The sequence below is a fragment of the Pseudophryne corroboree genome, chromosome 3, assembly GCF_028390025.1.
Source record: "Pseudophryne corroboree isolate aPseCor3 chromosome 3, aPseCor3.hap2, whole genome shotgun sequence".
NCBI lineage: Eukaryota > Metazoa > Chordata > Amphibia > Anura > Myobatrachidae > Pseudophryne > Pseudophryne corroboree.
Window position 1 is genome coordinate 751,481,375 of NC_086446.1, and position 23,592 is coordinate 751,504,966.

General features: G+C 47.3%; 1 protein-coding gene across 1 annotated transcript in view; it reads left to right on the forward strand.

Annotated features, from left to right (window-relative positions):
* The window catches only part of LOC135056777 (neurotensin receptor type 1-like), a 96,639-nt gene that overhangs the window by 52,054 nt on the left and 20,993 nt on the right, over positions 1-23,592 (forward strand). The window contains exon 2 of the mRNA XM_063962350.1: positions 13,629-14,558. Within this exon, the coding sequence (XP_063818420.1) occupies positions 13,655-14,558 (904 nt within the window). The 5' untranslated portion in view covers positions 13,629-13,654. The remainder of the gene's footprint in view (positions 1-13,628; positions 14,559-23,592) is intronic.

Genomic DNA, 23,592 nt, shown 5'->3' on the forward strand with positions numbered 1-23,592 from the left:
GCAGAGGGGGAGACCAAAGAAAAACGGGTGAAAGACACAGGCCATGAAATTCATTTGCAATCCTTATCATAACACTGTCTCTATGGATGGGTCGTAAATGAAATCTGCTGCTATAACAGCGCCCTCGCTCCTTAGACTCATCAACTTTGTGCCGTGCTTGCGCCGCATTAGAATTCGAACACACATAAATATCGAACCAATAATTATGACGACTCCCAGGATACAAAGGAGAAACTTCCCTACACTCATGATGACATTTTGAGCCCACTCTCCTAAACCTGAGAACCAATTGCGTGGGTACAACCATGAGACCCAGCCGGTCAGTTCATTACTCACAGTCGCTAAGGTAAGGTTGTGCTTCCTCCTGAACTCCCACTTCAACTGCAAGATATCATCCATCTTTTGATCGTTGATCTCCGTGGGGTCGTCAGTGCTGTTCGTGATATATGTACAGCACTTCACACCATATTGAGTTGCCAGAGTAACACAGTACCCACCTGTCACGGCTGTGACATAATTAAGGACCATCCTGTGCTGAATCAGTTCCTTCTTGTAGGCTTGTAACTCCCTTCTCGTATACCTGAAGGTGTCGTCATACATCTCAGTGATATTGTCTATCAAGTTCGCTAGCGCGTGGATATACCTATAATTTATAGTTCCTCTGGCAGTACGGGTGATGTCTAATGCGAGAAGGAACTGAATCCCGGTGGATTCCTGGATCAAATCAGAGGCTGCGTGCTCTGTCCTATCTATGAGGTGTCTCTTGATGATATGTTCATAGTGAGTATGAGTATAAGGAGCCTGAGCACTGTGGTGAACGTCTTTCATCTTATCATGGGTTATGGTCATGACCTCTGGCAGTACTCTCCCAATGTAACACAATCCCTCTGAGCTCGGGGCAAGCCACTTGTACGCCTTCCTCCCACATATAAAATAGGCATCATCTGGGAGAACATAGGGGACAAAATATAACATCACCATATTACAAACTTTCCAAGTAAAGAAACCAATCCCTAGTTCTCCCATCTGCTCAGTACAAGTATCGGGCTGGATGATATGGGCACAATACCCTGGTGATACTTTTCCAACCCACATGGTCTTGTTTCCACGAGTATACCTATACCGAAAATACCTTCCACTGTTGGCTATTTGGCGTACAAGTTCAGAGTCTATGGGTATCCTATCAGCTCTGTATGAACAGGTCATTGTCTGGTTATTCCACGTCACTTCCCAATTTCCCGGTTTTCGGTAATTGGAAATATTAAAGCACAGTAAGGACCTGTCTACATGATACTGGTGGAGCTTCAAACTAGGGGGCCTAGAAATATTGAATTTCTTGTCCACCGGTCTCCCACCCCGTAATTCGAGTACCTCATCTATTGCTAAAGGGTACGGTACTAATCCTGACTTACTCTGACCTTGAGGTACCTGTGAGCATACCCAGCATTCTGTCTGGTTTAAGACCTTACCCACTAGTTAGTGGTAATCACTCAACGGATGACGGTCCATGTCGATATTAAGGTTGGACTGACATCTCTGGATGCACCCATCCTCTACTATATTCTCACAATTCCTACAAATACAATATTCATTAGACAATAACCCCTCACAGTGCCTCCGAGCTCCCTGACTACAAGAGCGCTTACTGATGCCAGCCTTTACTAAAGTGATGTGCTGCTCCTGAGATCCTACAAATTGATACTCGCCATCAGAACCCATTCCAGATCCCTGCTCGACCTCTCTGGGACCCTCACCATAACAAACTGTCCTGATCAAAACCAGAATTATTAACAGAACCCGAACCGCAGTCTCTTGTGATCGATCCATTTCGTTAAGGGAAAGGAGGAAAACAAGAAGGAGAAAAGAAAGGAAAATGCAGGGGGAGGTGAAAAAAAAGAAAATGGTACGACAACCGTTCTAGATCTTGTTACTCTCTGTGCTCAGATGCCCTTCAACAGTCCTGCCTCTCAACTTTCCCGGAACAGACACTCCAGTGATACGAGGTTCTCTACACTCTGCTCTTTGTCACGAGTTCTCTCCGGGTCAGCGACCTTCTTGCAGTGGGACGAGTGGATCCAAGTCTCTCTTTCGGCGACCTTCAATGCTGTTGTGCTGGTTAACAAGACGCTCCATATCTGTGCTGCATTGTAGTATACATAGTAGGAGGACAGTGCAGAATTTTGCTGTGACCACCAGTATATATATAGCAGTACGGTACGGTAGCCCACTGCTCTACCTCTGTGTCGACGTCAAGTATACTATGTGATAATGCTGATTTATATACAGGAATGAAAAGCTATACCTTAAACACACTTTAAATACACTTTACCATGGAGCCGCTGCGGCCACTATACTTAATACACACTCTACGTACTTTTTACGCTATTAGCGTACAGAGTCCCGTACCGTGTACGGACTTTGCGTACAACTGCCGCGCTGATGGTACAAAGTACACACAGCGCGTACACACCCAGAGATACACCGCAAACCCTTAACAGCTATGCATGCGATAGTAATACACTTTAAACCTTAGCAGGGAAAGGAAGACACGACACCAGATTGTAATTAAACTGCTGGGTTCCGACACCACAGCATATTATTACTGAAAGGGGGTTACAATATAAACAATACAATACAATACAACAGAATAATGGCTACAGTCAATGGTACATACGTGATTGGATTCGCTGCGCTACCCAGTCTGGTCCTCGGTCATCTGATAGATAACTTTGTGAGTCTTGTGTCTGACCAGGCCTGCAGCAGGCTCTCTTTATACAATTCTTCCAAAACTTAACACAATGGATACTGTAATATCTTTGTCCATTGGACACAGGGATGGTCATTTACAGTATAGGAGAGGTCATAGGTCGGTTTGAATAGGTGGGCAATGTCTGTTCCAACTGCTCTTGTGGGTGGTCTCCTCTGGATTCCCGCCGCATACATAATGTACAGTAAATACAGTTTATATCTATTTTCTGCTCCTGCGCATAACTATCCGCAGGAACATGCGATCTGCTGCAGACCAACACCGGAATATTACCCTTAAAATACCCTACAACTGGATACCAAACACCACCTTATAACCTTAGTCTGTCCCCTCCTATTCTGTAAAGGTGAATCCCTTTGTTCTGAAACCATTTAAACTGCTGTAACTTGCTGCTGTGGTGCAGGGAGGCTATGTGTAAAATGTGCACTATTTGGATTAAATATGTAATGTGTTTTGAAGGCTTTTCCATGCGTTCACAAACTCTACCGTAAATACTCATACCACGCGCTAATACGCAGGTCCACGGGAGCGACCATACGCAAATTGCGAATATGCGCACGCACGGCAGAGCAAGTACGCGCACGGAGGCCATCTGTGTGTAGTTTGTACGTGATGCGTGTACTGCAATATTTTTCGACTTTGACATATGCATCCATACCTGTGCTGCATTTAAGTTGTGCGCAGTATATAGTAGGAGGGGACAGTGCAGAATGTTGCTGTGACCACCAGTATATATATAGCAGTACGGTACAGTAGTCCACTGCTCTACCTCTGTGTCAACGTCAAGTATACTATGCATCCATACCTGTGTTGCATTTTAGTTCTGCGCAGTATATAGTAGGAGGGGACAGTGCAGAATGTTGCTGTGACCACCAGTATATATATATAGCAGTACGGTTCAGTAGTCCACTGCTCTACCTCTGTGTCGTCAAGTAAACTATGCCACTAAAAGTGGCCCTGTAAAATTTTGAGGAAGTGGCCTGACACGGGCAGCACAAGAGTTATAGCATACCGTGTAGCCAGAGGCGGATTGGACATAGGTCTCACAGGGAAGATTCCCGGTGGGCCGACGCATCCTTGGGGCCTGTTTTGTTTGAGGACATGTGGTCCTATTTATAGACATAATGAATAAGATGCAAAATAATTTGCATATATGAAAATTACTTTGCCACTTAGCCTGTGAATGCAGATGATCTAGTGTATGCTCTGTCTGCCTGCTTGGCTGACATATAAGATTGAGTGAATAGTTATTGGGATACGGTTGGTTTAATAAGCAAGAAAATATATATTTCTAAAGAATTATATAGTTTCCTACATTCTAAAGGTGTATCATATATAGTGATGTGCACCGGAAATTTTTCGGGTTTTGGTTCTGGATTCGGTTCCGCGGCCGTGTTTTGGATTCGGAAGCGTTTTGGCAAAACCTCACTGAAAATTTTTTGTCGGATTCGGGTGTGTTTTGGATTCGGGTGTTTTTTTACAAAAAACCCTCAAAAACAGCTTAAATCATAGAATTTGGGGGTCATTTTGATCCCATAGTATTATTAACCTCAATAACCATAATTTCCACTCATTTTCAGTCTATTTTGGACACCTCACACCTCACAATATTATTTTTAGTCCTAAAATTTGCACCGAGGTCGCTGGATGACTAATCTAAGCGACACAAGTGGCCGACACAAACACCTGGCCCATCTAGGAGTGGCACTGCAGTGTCAGGCAGGATGGCACTTCAAAAAAATAGTCCGCAAACAGCACATGATGCAAAGAAAAATGAAAGAAAAAAGAGGTGCAAGATGGAATTGTCCTTGGGCCCTCCCACCCACCCTTATGTTGTATAAACAGGAAATGCACACTTTAACAAACCCATCATTTCAGCGACAGGGTCTGCCACACAACTGTGACTGAAATGACTGGTTGGTTTGGGCCTCCACCAAAAAAAGAAGCAATCAATCTCTCCTTGCACAAACTGGCTCTACAGAGGCAAGATGTCCACCTCCTACTCATCGTCTGATTCCTCACCCCTTTCACTGTGTACATCCCCCTCCTCACAGATTATTAATTCGTCCCCACTGGAATCCACCATCTCAGGTACCTGTGTACTTTCTGGAGGCAATTGCTGGTGAATGTCTCCACGGAGGAATTGATTATAAATCATTTTGATGAACATCATCTTCTCCACATTTTCTGGAAGTAACCTCATACGCCGATTGCTGACAAGGTGAGCGGCTGCACTAAACACTCTTTCGGAGTACACACTGGAGGGGGGGGCAACTTAGGTAAAATAAAGCCAGTTTCTGCAAGGGCCTCCAAATTGCCTCTTTTTCCTGCCAGTACACGTACGGACTGTCTGACGTGCCTACTTGGATGCAGTGACAGTAGACGACATGTTGGCAGGTCCTTCAGTCCGGACCAGATGTCAGCACTCGCTCCAGACTGCCCTGCATCACCGCCAGCGGGTGGGCTCGGAATTCTTAGCCTTTTCCTCGCACCCCCAGTTGCGGGAGAATGTGAAGGAGGAGCTGTTGACGGGTCACGTTCCGCTTGACTTGACAATTTTCTCACCAGCAGGTCTTTGAACCTCTGCAGACTTGTGTCTGCCGGAAAGAGAGATACAACGTAGGTTTTAAATCTAGGATCGAGCACGGTGGCCAAAATGTAGTGCTCTGATTTCAACAGATTGACCACCCGTGAATCCTCAGTGATCGCGCTGAGCCCCACAAAAAGTGGGTCCCAGGGACCCCTCACTTTTAAAAATTGGGGTCCAACCGGTCCTTTTCTGGGTCCCATTGGGTTAAAGGTTCTTATTGATCTTAATCTTATTTGGACACCACAAAATAGAGTTGCAAGGGGGAAGGGGGGGGGGGGGGTGACAATGCTGCTGGGTTGTGTAGCATGCAGGACACCCTGCACCAGAGCTGTAACTAGACATTTTGGTGTCCTTTGGCAGAAAGTGAAATGCTGCCCCACCTCCATGACTACAGGCAGTGCGCGCCGCAGGCGCGCCGCAAAAATTTAGGGGCGTGGCTTCATGGGGAAGGGGCGCGGCCACACAATAGTGCCAATTCACATTACGCCACACAGTAGTGCCGCTTATACACACTGCGCCAGTTAGAGCACGTTATACACATTGCTCCAGATAGAACACATCATACACAATGCGACAGGTAGAGCACATTACACACAGTGCGCCAGATAGAACACATCATACACAATGCGACAGGTAGAGCACGTTACACACAATGCGCCAGATAGAGCACATTACACCAGATAGAGCACGTTATACAGATTGCACCAGATAGAGCACATTATACACAATGCGCCAGATAGAGCACATTACACCAGATAGAGCACATTATACACAATGCGCCAGATAGAGCACATTACACCAGATAGAGCACGTTATACACAGTGCGCCAGATAGAGCATGTTATACAGATTGCACCAGATAGAGCACATTACACACAGTGCGCCAGATAGAGCACATTACACACAGTGCGCCAGATAGAGCACGTTACACACAATGCGCCAGATAGAGCACGTTACACACAGTGCGCCAGATAGAGCACGTTACACACAGTGCGCCAGATAGAGCATGTTATACAGATTGCACCAGATAGAGCACATTATACACAATGCGCCAGATAGAGCACATTACACCAGATAGAGCACATTATACACAATGCGCCAGATAGAGCACATTACACCAGATAGAGCACGTTATACACAGTGCGCCAGATAGAGCATGTTATACAGATTGCACCAGATAGAGCACATTACACACAGTGCGCCAGATAGAGCACATTACACACAGTGCGCCAGATAGAGCACGTTACACACAATGCGCCAGATAGAGCACGTTACACACAGTGCGCCAGATAGAGCACATTACACACAGTGCGCCAGATAGAGCACGTTACACACAGTGCGCCAGGTAGAGCACGTTACACACAGTGCGCCAGGTAGAGCACGTTACACACAGTGCACCATGTAGAGCATCACTTACACATTGCAGACACCACCTCAGACCCCCACTACTTGATGTGCAGGCTAGAGATGGTGTAATATGGCCAGGGAGAGAGAGAGAGGGGACAGGATACAAGCTGCTGTTGCTACTGGCTACTATTACATGTCTCCCTGCAGCTCAGCCTCTTGGGCTCCATGAGCTGAACGTTCAGAGCAGCCTCACCCCTGGCCTATGCTGGGAGCTGGCTGCACACAGTAATACCTGTATGGACACTGCAGCCCTCCCCCACCACCTCCGAGCTCCGTTCCCAGCACAGCCTAATAAATCAAGCAGAGGGCGGCTGCCGCTGATCTCCATAAATCACGGGTGGTGAGGGAGTGTGTACAGCGAGAGCTTTGTGATGTATTACATGGAGAGGATCAAGGACGGACTTTGCTAGGGGATGCGAACACTAGCAGTGACGTGCGGTAGTGCACTGTAGCCGCCCTTTCCCTCCTTCACTGCCTGATCCTCCTGTGCGGTGTGCTCCTGGACATACTCCCCAACCCCATCCCCGCTGCAGCTGCGCTTACTGAAGCATGCAGGACATCAGAGGTGCGTGGCCCCCCTCCCCCATGTGATTCATGGCACTAGCTGCTGGGTTACTTATGAATACACAGACGGTCACAGTCACTCACTGTCACGGCCAGCCAGAGCGCCCGGGAAGCAGGGAAGAGTCAAATACACTTTTTCTAAAGGGGTGTGTCCCTGCTGGGGACGCGCTCCACTCAGATTGGCTAGAGGTGTAATGATTGATGTCTCCCTTGACCAAGAGGCTCCTACTCCACATATTTAGTTCTCTCTGCAGCCGGACAAGGTAGAAATCAATCATTACACCTCCAGCCAATCCCAGTGGAGCGCGTCCCCGGGGACCCGCCCATTTAGAAAAAGTGAGTCCCTGGACCTTAATATCGGGTAAAATACGCGCTATGCCGCGTTTTTGCGATCACTGATCCTGGTTAAGCGAATTAAGGGCTCCATCCACAAATCCCACATGCCTAGTGGAATCGCTCTGTTTTAGCTCCTCCTTCAATGTCTCCAGCTTCTTCTGCAAAAGCCTGATGAGGGGAATGACCTGACTCAGGCTGGCAGTGTCTGAACTGACTTCACGTGTGGCAAGTTCAAAGGGTTGCAAAACCTTGCACAACGTTGAAATCATTCTCCACTGCGCTTGAGTCAGGTGCATTCCCCCTCCTTTGCCTATTTCATAGGCAGATGTATAGGCTTGAATGGCCTTTTGCTGCTCCTCCATCCTCTGAAGCATATAGAGGGTTGAATTCCACCTCGTTACCACCTCTTGCTTCAGATGATGGCAGGGCAGGTTCAGGACTGTTTGCTGGTGCTCCAGTCTTCGGCACGCGGTGGCTGAATGCCGAAAGTGGCCCGCAATTCTTCGGGCCACCGACAGCATCTCTTGCACGCCCCTGTCGGTTTTTAAATAATTCTGCACCACCAAATTCAATGTATGTGCAAAACATGGGACGTGCTGGAATTTGCCCAGATGTAATGCACGCACAATATTGGTGGCGTTGTCCGATGTCACAAATCCCCAGGAGAGTCCAATTGGGGTAAGCCATTCTGCGATGATGTTCCTCAGTTTCCGTAAGAGGTTGTCAGCTGTGTGCCTCTTATGGAAAGCGGTGATACAAAGCGTAGCCTGCCTAGGAACGAGTTGGCGTTTGCGAGATGCTGCTACTGGTGCCGCCGCTGCTGTTCTTGCTGCGGGAGGCAATACATCTACCCAGTGGGCTGTCACAGTCATATAGTCCTGAGTCTGCCCTGCTCCACTTGTCCACATGTCCGTGGTTAAGTGGACATTGGGTACAACTGTATTTTTTAGGACACTGGTGACTCTTATTCTGAGGTCTGTGTACATTTTTGGTATCGCCTGCCTAGAGAAATGGACCTAGATGGTATTTGGTACCGGGGACACAGTACCTCAATCAAGTCTGTAGTTGCCTGTGAATTAACGGTGGATACCGGAAACACGTTTCTCACCGCCCAGGCTGCCAAGGCCTGAGTTATCCGCTTTGCAGCAGGATGACTGCTGTGATATTTCATCTTCCTCGCAAAGGACTGTTGGACAGTCAATTGCTTACTGGAAGTAGTACAAGTTGTCTTCCGACTTCCCCTCTGGGATGACGATCGACTCCCAGCAGCAACAACAGCAGCGCCAGCAGCAGTAGGCGTTACACTCAAGGATGCATCGGAGGAATCCCAGGCAGGAGAGGACTCGTCAGACTTGACAGTGACATGGCCTGCAGGACTATTGGCTTTCCTGTGTAAGGAGGAAATTGACACTGAGGGAGTTGGTGGTGTGGTTTGCAGTAGCTTGGTTACAAGAGGAAGGGATTTAGTGGTCAGTGGACTGCTTCCGCTGTCATCCAAAGTTTTTGAACTTGTCAATGACTTCTGATGAATGCGCTCCAGGTGACGTATAAGGGAGGATGTACCGAGGTGGTTAACGTCCTTACCCCTACTTATTACAGCTTGACAAAGGCAACGCACGACTTGACAAAGGCAACGCACGACTTGACACCTGTTGTCCGCATTTCTGTTAGAATAATTCCACACCGAAGAGGTGATTTTTTTTGTAAGTTGACCAGGCATGTCAATGGCCATATTCATCCCACGGACATCAGGTGTCTCCCCGGGTGCCTGACTTAAACAAACCACCTCACCATCAGAATCCTCCTTGTCAATTTCCTCCTCAGCGCCAGCAACACCCATATCCTCATCCTGGTGTACTTCAACAGTGACATCTTCAATTTGACTATCAGGAACTGGACTGCGGGTGCTCCTTCCAGCACTTGCAGGGGGCGTGCAAATGGTGGGAGGCGCCACCTCTTCCCGTCCAGTGTTGGGAAGGTCAGGCATCGCAGCCGACACAATTGGACTCTCCTTGGGGATTTGTGATTTAGATGAACGCACAGTTCTTTGCTGTGCTTTTGCCAGCTTAAGTCTTTTCATTTTTCTAGCGAGAGGATGAGTGCTTCCATCCTCATGTGAAGCTGAACCACTAGCCATGAACATAGGCCAGGGCCTCAGCCGTTCCTTGCCACTCCGTGTCGTAAATGGCATTTTGGCAAGTTTACGCTTCTCCTCAGACGCTTTTAATTTTGATTTTTGGGTTATTTTACTGAACTTTTGTTTTTTGGATTTTACATGCTCTCTACTATGACATTGGGCATCAGCCTTGGCAGACGACGTTGATGGCATTTCATCGTCTCGGCCATGACTAGTGGCAGCAGCTTCACCACGAGGTGGAAGTGGATCTTGATCTTTCCCTATTTTACCCTCCACATTTTTGTTCTCCATTTTTTAATGTGTGGAATTATATGCCAGTATCAATAGCAATGGCCTACTACTATATATACTGCGCACAACTGAAATGCACCACAGGTATGGATGGATAGTATACTTGACGACACAGAGGTAGGTAGAGCAGTGGCCTTCTGTACCGTACTGCTATATATTATATACTGGTGGTCAGCAAACTGTGCAAAACTGAAATGCACCACAGGTATGGATGGATAGTATACTTGACGACACAGAGGTAGGTAGAGCAGTGGCCTTCTGTACCGTACTGCTATATATTATATACTGTTGGTCAGCAAAATTATGCACTGTACTCCTTCTATATACTACAATGCAGCACAGATATGGAGCGTTTTTCAGGCAGAGAACGTATAATACTGGTGGTCACTGGTCAGCAAAACTCTGCACTGTACTCCTCCTATATAATACTGGTGGTCCCCAGTCCCCACAATAAAGCAGTGTGAGCACAGATTTATGCAGCACACTGAGCACAGATATGGAGCGTGTTTCAGGCAGAGAACATATAATACTGGTGGTCACTGGTCACCAAAACTCTGCACTGTACTCCTCCTATATAATACTGGTGGTCCCCAGTCCCCACAATAAAGCAGTGTGAGCACAGATATATGCAGCACACTGAGCACAGATATGAAGCGTTTTTCAGGCAGAGAACGTATAATACTGGTGGTCACTGGTCAGCAAAACTCTGCACTGTACTCCTCCTATATAATACTGGTGGTCCCCAGTCCCCACAATAAAGCAGTGTGAGCACAGATATATGCAGCACACTGAGCACAGATATGGAGCGTTTTTCAGGCAGAGAACGTATAATATTGGTGGTCACTGGTCAGCAAAACTCTGCACTGTACTCCTCCTATATAATACTGGTGGTCCCCAGTCCCCACAATAAAGCAGTGTGAGCACAGATATATGCAGCACACTGAGCACAGATATGGAGCGTTTTTCAGGCAGAGAACGTATAATACTGGTGGTCACTGGTCAGCAAAACTCTGCACTGTACTCCTCCTATATAATACTGGTGGTCCCCAGTCCCCACAATAAAGCAGTGTGAGCACAGATATATGCAGCACACTGAGCACAGATATGGAGCGTTTTTAAGGCAGAGAACGTATAATACTGGTCGTCACTGGTCAGCAAAACTCTGCACTGTACTCCTCCTATATAATACTGGTGGTCCCCAGTCCCCACAATAAAGCAGTGTGAGCACAGATATATGCAGCACACTGAGCACAGATATGGAGCGTTTTTCAGGCAGAGAACGTATAATACTGGTGGTCACTGGTCAGCAAAACTCTGCACTGTACTCCTCCTATATAATACTGCTGGTCCCCAGTCCCCACAATAAAGCAGTGAGCACAGATATTTGCAGCCCCCTGAACAAAACTGAGAGGACGCCAGCCACGTTCTCTCACTATCATCTCCAATGCACGAGTGAAAAATGGCGGCGACGCGCAGCTCCTTATATAGAATCCGAATCTCGCGAGAATTCGACAGCGGGATGATGACGTTCGGGCGCGCTCGGGTTAACCGAGCAAGGCGGGAGGATCCGAGTCTGCCTCGGAACCATGTAAAATGGGTGAAGTTCGGGGGGGTTCGGATTCCGAGGAACCGAACCCGCTCATCACTAATCATATAATATGCTCATAATATTTAATTTTATTTCCTTTTAACTTCACCCTTGATGCTAGACATGCCCACTATCTGGAAAGTCTTGGGGGGAGGGTGATGCTGCCATGGCCCATGGCTAGACCTTACACCTCTGGTGCTGCCCATGTGGGGCCACTGGTACAAATTTTTCCAGGGCCGCTTTTGGTTCCCAATCCGCCCCTGCGTGTAGCCAGGGCAGTATCACTGGATGGCAGAGATGCTGTACTGCAGAGATGGAATAAAAGAATGAATGGGGACAATCAGGGCCGGCAACAGAAATCTTGGGGCCCGGTACACTGACACGTCTGGGGCCTCACTCCCCCCCTCGACCACAGACCCAGACCTTACTGTAGTGGGCTACACTATTATTACAGCCAGAGGACCTTAAAGTACCTTGCCTATAATTGTTTGAGAATATATATATATATATATATATATACAGGCACACACATACGCACACATATATATGTGTGTGTATATATATATATATATATATATATATATATATATATGCAGTATAATATTATATATATACTTTTGTTGTTTTTTTTGTTTTAAACAAGAGCCAGTTATACACACACAATGAATCTTTTTTAGAGTGATGAAGTATTTTTAGTGTGGTAAAGTAGAGCGTAGTTTTAGTATATATGCATATTTGTCCGGTGTGTGCAGTGCAGCATATGTTACTTACTATAGTATAAAATAAATATGTCACTTACCAACAGGCAGCCTGGTAGTGTACAGTGGCAGAGATCAGGATGCATGCAGCTTTCAGCTGTTATGTCTTAGTGACTTTGTGTGTATTATTACTGCCCTGCCTGGCGACGGTTCCTCCTAGCCTGCTCCTCTACGGTGGATCGAGTGGACGCCACAGCAGGGAAGGAAAGAACATGGAAGTGCGGGTGTGCGGATGGGTGAGTGGGCATAGCATAGCATCATGACGTTACACATATGCAGCACGGGGACCGGACCAGGTGACAAGGGGACACCAGAGGGGGGGGATGCCCCTTACAAATTATTATCTTTTGCCTACCTCAGCAACTGTTCCGTATCGCACCAAGCGAGAGGCCAGCAGGATCTGACTGTTTTTAATGCTGCAGCCATGTTTAGTAATAGTGCACTCAGAACCTTGGGGCCTCGATACTGGTGTCCCCTTTGAACCCCCCTGTCGCCGGGCCTGGGGACAATGCAGTGTACTGAGTGCGGTTGGCTGCCCTTCATGTGGGGGGCTGGGCCACATGACAACACACAAAACAGGCCCCACAGACACATTATCCTACCGGGGATCTCCCTGGTGAGCACTATGGCCAATACACCCCTGGGTCCTGCATCATTGGACGCAATACAGCTACAGACTGTCAGTGATTGACAGCCTGCTGCCGTTTGGGATCGGGGAGAGCGAGGCGCCACTCCTCCGTTTCCCAAAAGTGAGAGGTTGGAATTGTCTGATGTAGCTCCACTCATTAATAACTGACACGCTTTGTGTTGTTAGAAGACTTTTTTAAAAATAGTCAAGAACAGCCAGCGTATACACCGAGTATACATCCAGTATCGAGGCTTTTGTGTTGAATGTTAACTGTTCATGTTAAGATGAAGGATTTGAGTCAAGTACTATGCAGTTATTCCATTCATTTACCGGCAATTCCTTTCACTCTTTAATATTGGCTGATGAAAGAGACATCAATTTATCAAGCCAATCAAGGATTTGTACTACCGGGTAATTCTGTAATTTTTGCTTTAATCATGGCCTATTGTTTTTCACCTTTAATGGTGAATTTTACTTAGCACTGAATGTACAATTATGTATTTTTCTGCTAACGTTATTTAATTCTGCTTCTTCTAATAATTTCTTCTATTTGTATTATTCAGCTCTCCAAACTCGACACGGACTTGAAATGAACCAGTCAAAAGCAGCTGTTTTCAACGAGTGCCAAAACCACATTAATTTTCACAATGAATCTTTATGGAATAACAGTGTTGGCTGGAACAGCACCCGTAGGACACTGCATCACCTTTTCATTGGTGCCCAAAAGCAGGAGCCTAATTATGTGGCTATCCCTGCCACCATCTTTTACAGTCTCCTCTTCCTCTTCGGTGTTCTGGCCAATGGGCTAAGCATCCTTACTTTAATGAGAAACCGAAGGATGAAAGTAAGTGCCATCCGCTTCTATCTCTTCAGTTTGGCTCTGGCGGACATCCTACTACTGCTTACCATCCCGGTGACTCTCTACCGATATTTCTGGCAATATTATCCTTGGGCACTCTCTGACACTGTGTGCAAACTATACTTCATGGTCAGACAAGTCTACTGTGCCACCACCAGCTGGACAATCATTGCCTTTACATCTGAGAGATATTTTGCCATATGTCATCCAATGTGGTCCATTACTGGACTCCGGAAATCCCGCATGGCTTACTTATTGGCCTTCATCTGGATACTGTCATTCCTCAGCACTATACCGGTGGCTATTGTCTACGGAGAAACGCCTGCCTGCATCTTGGACTACACTGCCACCTCTCAGGATGAAGTTGTCCTAGAATCCACAGTATGTGAAATGCTCGAACCAAAGCCCTATATTGTTTACAAGAGCATCATACAGACACGTAACGTCTTGTTCTTCGTCTTGCCCCTGATTACCATCATCATTTTTCACCTCTTAATCTTCAATCACCTCAGCATGAACCACCGTCAGAGGGAAAATATCGGACTCACAAGAACTCATTGGCGATTTTCTTCAAAGCAAACAAAACCGCCATGCAGTCGCCCATTTTCTGAAAAAAAGGCACGTCAACTGATGGGTGAGTATACACTTGTGGCACAATGTGCGTAGAAACCAGGCTTTTGATTAAGCCATATTCGACAAGTCTAGGGCAGTGTCTCTCAAACTCTGTCCTCAGCCCTCAAATAGTTCACGTTTTCCAGGTCACCCAGCAGGTGTACAGGTGTGTGACCAACTGCCACATTTTAAAGATCCACAGGTGACCTGGAAAACATGAACTGTTTGGTATCCTGGGGACTGAGTTTAAGATCCACTGGTCTAGGGCAAGACTTAACAGAGGGCATCATTGATATGGAATTAAATAGGGGCCAATCTACTATGCCTTGGAGAGAGATAAAGTGGCCAGAGATAAAGTACCAGCCAATCAGCTCCTGACTGTCATTTTTCAAATAGAGCCTGTAACAGGGCAGTTAGGAGCTGATTGGTTGGGAGTTTATCTCCATCCAAATAGACCCCAATTTATCTCCGCCCACTATCTCCCTCGCCAAGGCTTAGTACATAGACCCCATAAGTTAACTATACATTACTCTCTACTTGTACCGTCAGTTTTAAACAGAGGGGGAGATGCTCGTATCAAGCGTTATAAAGAATGTTGAAATTTCCTGTAGCAACCAATCAGTATTGACTTAGCATTAATTAAACACATCTAAAATGATAGGTAGAAGGTGATTGATTGAGGGTGTTTTATAAATAAGGTGAGAGATTATGGAATTGCTGTGCATAAAATATATCAGGCCATAAATGAGGGATATGGTCAAAAGGAGGGTTTTAGAACCTGGAACGTGTTATTTACTGTTGTTTATTTTAAAAACCCATTTTTCTTCCTGTGTATGCGGACTACTTTGTAGTTCTGCGGAGGCAGACATTGGAGGTGTGCTCAGGCTCAGGAAGATGTGTTTGTGTCTTGTACAAACTGTCACCTTACCTGTCTTTAGTGTTGCGCGCATGTGCTCAGGGGTGGACGGGGCAGCTGCCCTTGTTACTCAAATTCCCAAATGGTCAGCATGTATATTCAATACTACTGTACGTAGGGGGTCATTCCGAGTTGTTCGCTCGTTGCCGATTTTCGCTATGCTGCGATTTGTTGCAAATTGTTGCAAATTTAAATTATTAAATTTATTTAACTAAAAACTTAGCAGTTTTGCTGTGGCTTCTGCGGCGCTTTTAAGTCGCACTGCTGTTCGGTAAATGATTGACAGGAAAGGGGCGTTTCTAAGCGGCAACTCAGCGTTTTCCCGGCATTTGCAAAAAAACGCAGGCGTGTCAGGGAAAAACGCGGGAGTGTCTGGAGAAACGGGGGAGTGGTTGGCCGAACGCAGAGCGTGTTTGTGACGTCAAACCAGGAACTAAACGGACTGAGGTGATCGCAATCTGTGAGTAGGTCCGGAGCTACTCAGAAACTGCAAAGAATTATTTAGTAGCAGTTTTGCTAATCTTTCGTTCGCAATTCTGCTATGCTAAGATACACTCCCAGAGGGCGGCGGCCTAGAGTGTGCAATGCTGCTAAAAGCAGCTAGCGAGCGAACAACTCGGAATGAGGGCCATAGGCTATACTGTACCACACTTCCTGTTAAAAGCAATAAAGGAAGGTGAGGTGGACAAATCTGTGCAGTGGTGCAGTTTCTATTTATTAACAATGCCCTCATTGAAGGGCACCTGTCACCTAGCCACAGTGCGTGCAGCCATTTTGTGACCTGAAAGAATTTTCTTGAGAATGCAGCCTTATTCACTAGAGACCAGTGACATCACTGAGATTTGGCGCGATAATCAATTGAAAACGGCCCTGTGGGCCTAATTCACTAAGGATTGCAAATGCAAAACTGCTGCCGTCCTTAGCAATGGAAATGCAGGGGGAGGAGCACACCACCTCCTCCCTGCATTTGCAATGTAATCGCATCTCAGATGAACATCGCAACCATCAGTCGTGATGTTCATCTGCAACAGCAGGCTGAGTAAGCTTCAGCTTTCTCAGCCTTGCCTTCGGAGTGCGGCTTCCAAGGCCAAGGTTACTGCGTGGCCTCGCCACTCCCGGAAAACGGGGGTGACGCGCTCCCGATTTCCCCCATGCCAGGAGGTGGTGGTGGGCAGAGGAGGGAGTTAACAGTGGCAGAAAGGTGCCGGGAGTTGGAAGACTGGGTAGAGATTTTTGAAGTATGATTGTTTAGTGAGGGAAACGGCAGCACTGAAGGATGAGTATAAATTTGAAATGGAGGAAGTCTGCCTTAGAGCGTGATTTCCTCCACTGTTGCACGGCAGCACATGAGCATTTTTGAAGATATCTGATGCATTTCGTGTGCCAGGGTTGAGGTGTTGATCTGCGAGGGTGAATAGTGGTTGGTGGAGTCAAGAGCAGAAGTAAGAGATGCATTGTATAGGGATGTGGCTTGTTCAGGGCATGTGAGAGAGAGAAGAGGAGAGAGAAGTGAGTCAAACAGGGAGGATAGGGATGAGGCGTCAATAGCATCAATGTTACGCTTAGTGATGGTAGCCTTAGGAGGGAGAGATGGGGAAGCAGAGATAGATAAGTTGAAAGAGAGCAAGTGGTGGTCAGAGAGGGGAAAAGGGGAATTGGAGCAATCAGAAATATCACAGCGGTGAGTGAATACCAGATCCAGTGAGCTCCCGTTCACATGGGAGGGTGAGGTGGTCCACTGGGAGAAACCAAGTGAAGAGGTGAGGTTAAGGAGTTTAGAGGCAGGTGATTTTGTGAGGTTATCGATAGGGATGTTGAAATCACCTAGGATAAGGGAGGGAATGTCAGAAGAAAGGAAGTGGGGTAGCCAGGAAGCAAAGTTGTCGAGGAATTTGGAGGAAATGCCAGTTGGACTGTAAACGACAGCAACTCGAAGATTAGTAGGTTGGAAGAGGCGTATTGCATAGACCTCAAATGTAGAGAATGTAAGGGATGGTTCTGGAGGTATAAGTTGGTATGAGTAGCTAGAGGGTAAAAGGACCCCAACACCACCCCCATGGCGACACCCGGGTCGGGGTGTGTGTGAGAATGTGATGCCCCAGCAGAGAGAGCAGCAGGAGAAGTGGTGTGATAGGGAGTAATCCAGGTTTCTGTAATGGCCAGGAGGTGCAGGGAGTTGGAAATGAAGAGGTCATGAGTGGGGGCCAGTTTGTTGCAAACAGATCTGGCATTCCAGAAAGCACAGGATAGGGGGTAGGAGTTTGTTGGAGAGATATGAATGAGATTATCAGGATTGCTGTAGCGTTGAGGTAAGATTCATTTGGAAGGAAGGGATACAGAGGGTGTAATGATGGTGCTGGGTCCTTGGCTAGGAAAGGAGACTGCAGGAGTGAGGCAGGGAGGGAGTGCAGTATGATACTGGTGGAGGAGAGGTGAGGTGACAGGCAGAGGAGGGAGAGAGCAGGGTTGAGTGGTGGGGTAGAGAGCCTGTGAAGGGGCAGAAGTAAGTTGTAATGGGGAAACAGAAGAGGAGGGGAAGGGAGGCAGAGGGGAGGAGGGGAGACAGAGGAGACCAGGGGACAGAATAAAGGATTAGGAAGACAAGGATTAATGGGGGATGTTGCCAGCCTGGCCATAGTGTGGATGGGGTAAATAGTGGTAGTACAATGAGAATAGGAGGAGGAGTGGTGGCTGAATGAGAGAGCAGTGAAATTGCAGAAATAAATATGATTAGCAAGACTTTAAAATGTGGTTAATGTCTACAGGTTAACAGTAAGGCAAATGTTTTGCTGATGTTAGATGGAAAATTACACAGTGTTAGCAAACAGCAAGTCAGTGTTACTTCATTACAATGTTTCTTGGAGAAACATTTGTTTTCCAGGTATTTGCAGGGTCCGAGTAGAAGTTACATTGCAGGTGTTTTTACACGTGAAGTACGTCATGGGCTATGCGCTGCTGACGTCAAATAAAGGAGGTGGTCATAATAATGTGAATCCACCGCGTATAAGGGTGGCAATGGGAGAGATATTCTATATTTCGTCATAAAGTAGCGCTAACAATATAGTAATAGTTGTTTTTATTATAATTCTTGGTTGTCGTTAATTAATGCATTGGTTATAATATAACGGAGTTGCGGCTACTTGTACTTGTTTCTGTATTCCTATTAGGGTATGTTCATATATTTTGAGAAAGTGCCACTGACCTAGCAGGGAAATAGGCCATCAATGCTCCCTCCTTCTTGGAGAAGAGATGGAAAAAGGTGATAATGATAAATAATGTTTTTAAGGGGAGTTGTTCTAGGGTGGTCTTCAGGTTGCCGGCGGCCGGGCTCCTGATGACCACCATACCGGCGCCGGAATCCCGACCGCTGGCATACCGACAGATTTTCTCCCTCTTGGAGGTCCACGACCCCCCTGGAGGGAAAATAGATAGTGTGGCTCGCATAGCGCGCCACCGTGCCTGCAGCGCGGCGAGCGCAGCGCGGCGAGCGCAGCGAGCCCACAAGGGGCTCATTTGCCCTCGCCCAGCTGTCGGTATACCGGCGGTTGGGATTCCAGCGCCGGTATGCTGGTCGCCGGGAGTCCGACCGCCGGCAACACATACTACACCCATTGTCCTGAAGTAAACCTAGAAAACCTAAATACATCACAAACTATCTTATTCAATGCCATGTTGTAATGTAGCAGTTACTTACTGAGCACATATGAAGAGAGCAGAGAGTGCATTAACCATTAAGGCGAGGTTTCTGTATGCTTTCTTTTCTATGCAGACCCTTGACATAATGTACTGTCGCTGTATAGCACCAGCTTAATGGATTTTACTCTCGAAGGAAAACATGATTAAGTGTTCCACAGTACAAAAATATATTTTAAAAAAGAATTGATTTTTGAAATGCAAGCTTCAATACAATGTAAGAGTCAGCGTGTCAGTGACGTGCGGTGAGGTGAATGGATGGGGAAGCACACATGGGGATAAGTCTGAATGCTGGGAGCCAGTTTCAACCCCTACTCACAGTAACTCTTCCCTCACTACACTAAGCTACAGTGTACACTGAGTCTCCTACCTGCAACCCTGTGTCTTCTCTTGCTGCTGCTGACTGAGCTCCGACTAAAGTGCACTTCCTGGTCACATGACACATCCAAGTGTCCATCAGTGCACAAGGTCCGCCCCCACACTCAGAGGCATGTCTCTATTAGCCCCCTTTCTGTGCAGCATTACTGGCTGTGGTGTGGCCCCTACCCCAGCTTTGCAAAGCAGTGTCTGACTGTAGAACCGAGGGAGAGCTTGTTGTTGTCTCATCTTTTTTTGTCTCCCTGCAGCTCCAGGGTTCTCCACAAAGCTGGTGAGCGTTAACTATAATAGGATTACAAGAAACAAAGATGTTTATGTTATAAATATCTTCTGTGTCTTATTCTAATGCTTTTTATATAAAATCTCAGGAGTATCACAGGGAGTATGACAGGGGGGTAGCTCTGCCTCCCCTGCCTGCCCTGACTGCATGTCACTGCAGTGTGCACCATCTACAGATTGCAACTCGGGTACTAAGCAATCTTTTGTGACAGTGTTGCCTCCCTTGATTTGTGGCGGTGGATATAGATTCCTGGCAAACTACAGGGGTTTACCGCACAGCAGTCATTTACACGGGATGCGGTTATGTGACCGACGGTCAGGAGACCATCGGTCACAATACCGGCGCCGGCATCCCGAACACTGACTAACCCCCTGGTCCAACAGGGACTATTCCCACTTGTCCACGACACCCGTGGGGCCTAATTCAGACCTGATCGCTGTGCTGCAAATTTGCAGAGGTCTGTGATCAGATAGCCGCCGCCCAGGGAGAGGGAAAACCCGCCCCGTGCAAGTGTGCGAATGCATGTGTACGCCGTGCGAAAACTTAGCCAGACAGCGGACACCTGCAAATCCGTTCGCAGCTCACTCACCATCTAATTATTTTTCCATACTGTGCAGTGTGTGCGCAGCCCAGGACTTACTCCTACAGTGCGATGAGAACAGGCTGATCGGGGCCGGAGCTGACGTCACACACCCTCCCTGAAAACGCTTGGGAACGCCTGCTATTTTCCTGACACGCCCAGAAAACGGCCAGTTACCACTCCCAAACGTCCTCTTCCTGTCAATCACCTTGCGAATGCCTTGCGATCAGAATTTTCGCACCATACTGTTGTTGTTTGGTGTCAAGCCTGTGCATTGCGGCGCATATGCGTGCGCACTCATTTGATAATCGGACGCTGTGTGATTTTGCACAACACCGATCAGGTCTGAATCGGGCCCATAGAGTGGGGATAGAACCTGTGGTGAGCGCAGCAAGCCCGAACCTGATCCTGAGTCGCACACAATCTAAACACAATCCCAATGTTCACGTGGTTCTGTGATCATTTGCAACTGCGCATGAGAACTTAGAATGTGAGCGCTCACGAGCAGGGCCCTCCTCCCTCATGTGCTTATCTTCCCTTACCTATACAATCATCTGCTTCATACTCCTTACACCGGCTTCTAACCCTTGGTTGCTGCTGCCCTGCTGCTTATCTGAGTGTTGTGACCGCTGGTGCAGCAATGTGTATATACCACCTCCTTGTTCTACATTGTCTGGTACTGTTAGTAAATTCTGGATTCTCCTGTGGTCGTGTGTTACCCTGAGTGTGCAATCACAGGGGCTGTTGCGATTGGTCAGACAGAAAATGTGGTAAAGCAGTGATGGGCATTCTCAGGTGGTGACTTGAGCTGAATGCAAATATGGTCCGTTCAGGGGGTGTATTATTATACCACATGCACCCCGATATAGGACGGAGTGGTGAGTGCAGTGGATCAAAGCCTTTTGTGGCAAATGGCAGAATACACAGCGCACAATTTTCATACTTGAAATACTATGGGGCAGATATACTAAGCCTTGGAGAGAGATAATGGGGGACATTTATGATCTTCTGTTATGGGGGAGAATCGGTATCAGGGCACGTCATGTGCGCCCCTGTCATTATCGGCTCTGCTTTCAGATAGCACGCTGATACGCAGGGCAATGTAAGAACAAGATCTCACATGCAGCCCGGAGCCGGCAGCCGCCGCTGCCACGGACGGAGCTGTCCCTGCTGTAGTGTAAGGCCAATGACACGTGCAGCTATTAAGTTGCGGGTTCCCTAGAGGGGTGGGACTAAATTATGCAAATTTGTATCTTTTAGACCCGCACCTTCCATTCGGCACCAGAATTACCCTGTTAATCTCGTCAACCTGCCCTCTTCACTAGGAGGCAAGCAGGATGCGGGAGTTGCGGCCATTTCTCTGTGGGTGCAGGGGACTGGCCTACAAATCGTGAGTCTCACGCAACTTGCAGGAGAGTAGATAAGTATCGATAAACTACAAGCCAATCAGCTCCTAATCCTCATATTTCAAACACAGCCTGTACCATGGCAGGTAGGAGCTGATTGTCTGGTACTTTATCTCTCTCTCTCCCAATACACAGTGCATCCGGAAAGTGTTCACAGCGCTTCACTTTTTCCACATTTTGTTATGTTACCTTGTTAGCCTTGTTCCAAACTGGAATAAATTAATTTTTTCCCCTCAAAATTGTACACACAATACCCCATAATGACAACGTGAAAAAAGTTTTTTTGAGATTTTTGCAAATTTATTAAGAATAAAAAAACTGACTTCTGCTTCCATCCTGCCTGATGGAAGGCTGCTGAACAGGAGATCTCCACTGTCCCACCCAGCCCTAAATCCCGGCTTCCCAGCCTCTAATTGTGAACCACAACTGCCCGCTCACTATAGGCTCCGCGTCCGCTGCATGGAACGCTATTTTGCGGTAAAGTGTGCGCTCAGAAGGAGAAGGAGCGGCACCGCACCCAAGCCAAGATGGTGCTGGACGCCATCTCCCGTCACCGCCAAACAGACAGTGACTTTCTCTCCAAGGAGGATGATGTTGGCAGAGCTGACCTGGGGGATCTTTCTGATGGGGACTCGCTCCCTGATTCCCTGACGGGATCGGTCTGAAGATCGACAGTGTCTAGGTCGACAATGTTTAGGTCGACCACTATAGGTCGACAGTCACTAGGTCGACAGGGTTTCTAGGTCGACAGGGTTTCTAGGTCGACAGGGTTTCTATGTCGACAGGTCAAAAGGTCGACATGAGTTTTTCACATTTTTTTTCTTTTTTGAACTTTTTCATACTTAATGATCCACGCGGACTACAATTGGGAATAGTAACCTATGCCAAGCGCAACGGTAGTGGAGCGAGGCACCTTGCCCAAAGCATCCCGGTCACTGTACAGAGAAAATGACACCAAAAAACCATGAAAAACTCATGTCGACCTTTTGACCTGTCAACCTAGAACATGTCGTCCTATAAACCCTGTCGACCTTCAAATCCTGTCGACCTAGTGACTGTCGACCTCTAGTGGTCGACCTAAACATTGTCGACCTAGACACTGTCGATCTAATGATCCACACCCTCCGTGACTGCCTCAAACAAGGTACCGCTCCCTGCTGATACACAGGTTACACACACAGCAATGATCAGTGCCATTAAAGCTACTACAAGCCCTATGTTTAAACCATCCGGGAGAGAGCTGCCAGGTCGGCTCAGTGGAGGGGCTGTCCGGGACAATAACGAGAGGAGGGGGTGGGGAGGAGGCGGAATGGGGCGTGGTGGAGGCGGGTCGGAGGCGGTATGAGTTCAGGGTTACATTGACACCACGTTTAAGCCACGCCCCCGCTCTGTAATGTCACTATAACCGTCATTTTACAGCAGGGGGCGTGACTACAATGACGCGATTCTTGTTGAATCGCGTCATCGAGTGTCCAGACCGCCCACTTTACTCTCAAAGTGGGCGTCCGGGCAGGTGGAAAGTGAAAAGTCGGGAGACTTGTCTGCTCTTCCGGTGGGCCGGGAGGGTCACCCGATTTTTGGGAGCCTCCCGGCCATTCCGGGAGAGTAGGCGAGTATGGTTTAAACAGCAAATGGCTGACATTAATACTCAGCTAGCACAGCTTACACAGGTGGTGCTGGGAGTGGAACAACGACTTGGAGAAACTTTTGCTGACGTGGCAAACCTTAAAAAGTCTGCCTCACAGAATACTAAGGAAATCTTACATCTCCATAATAAAATTAAAGATTTAGAAAATAGGCCCA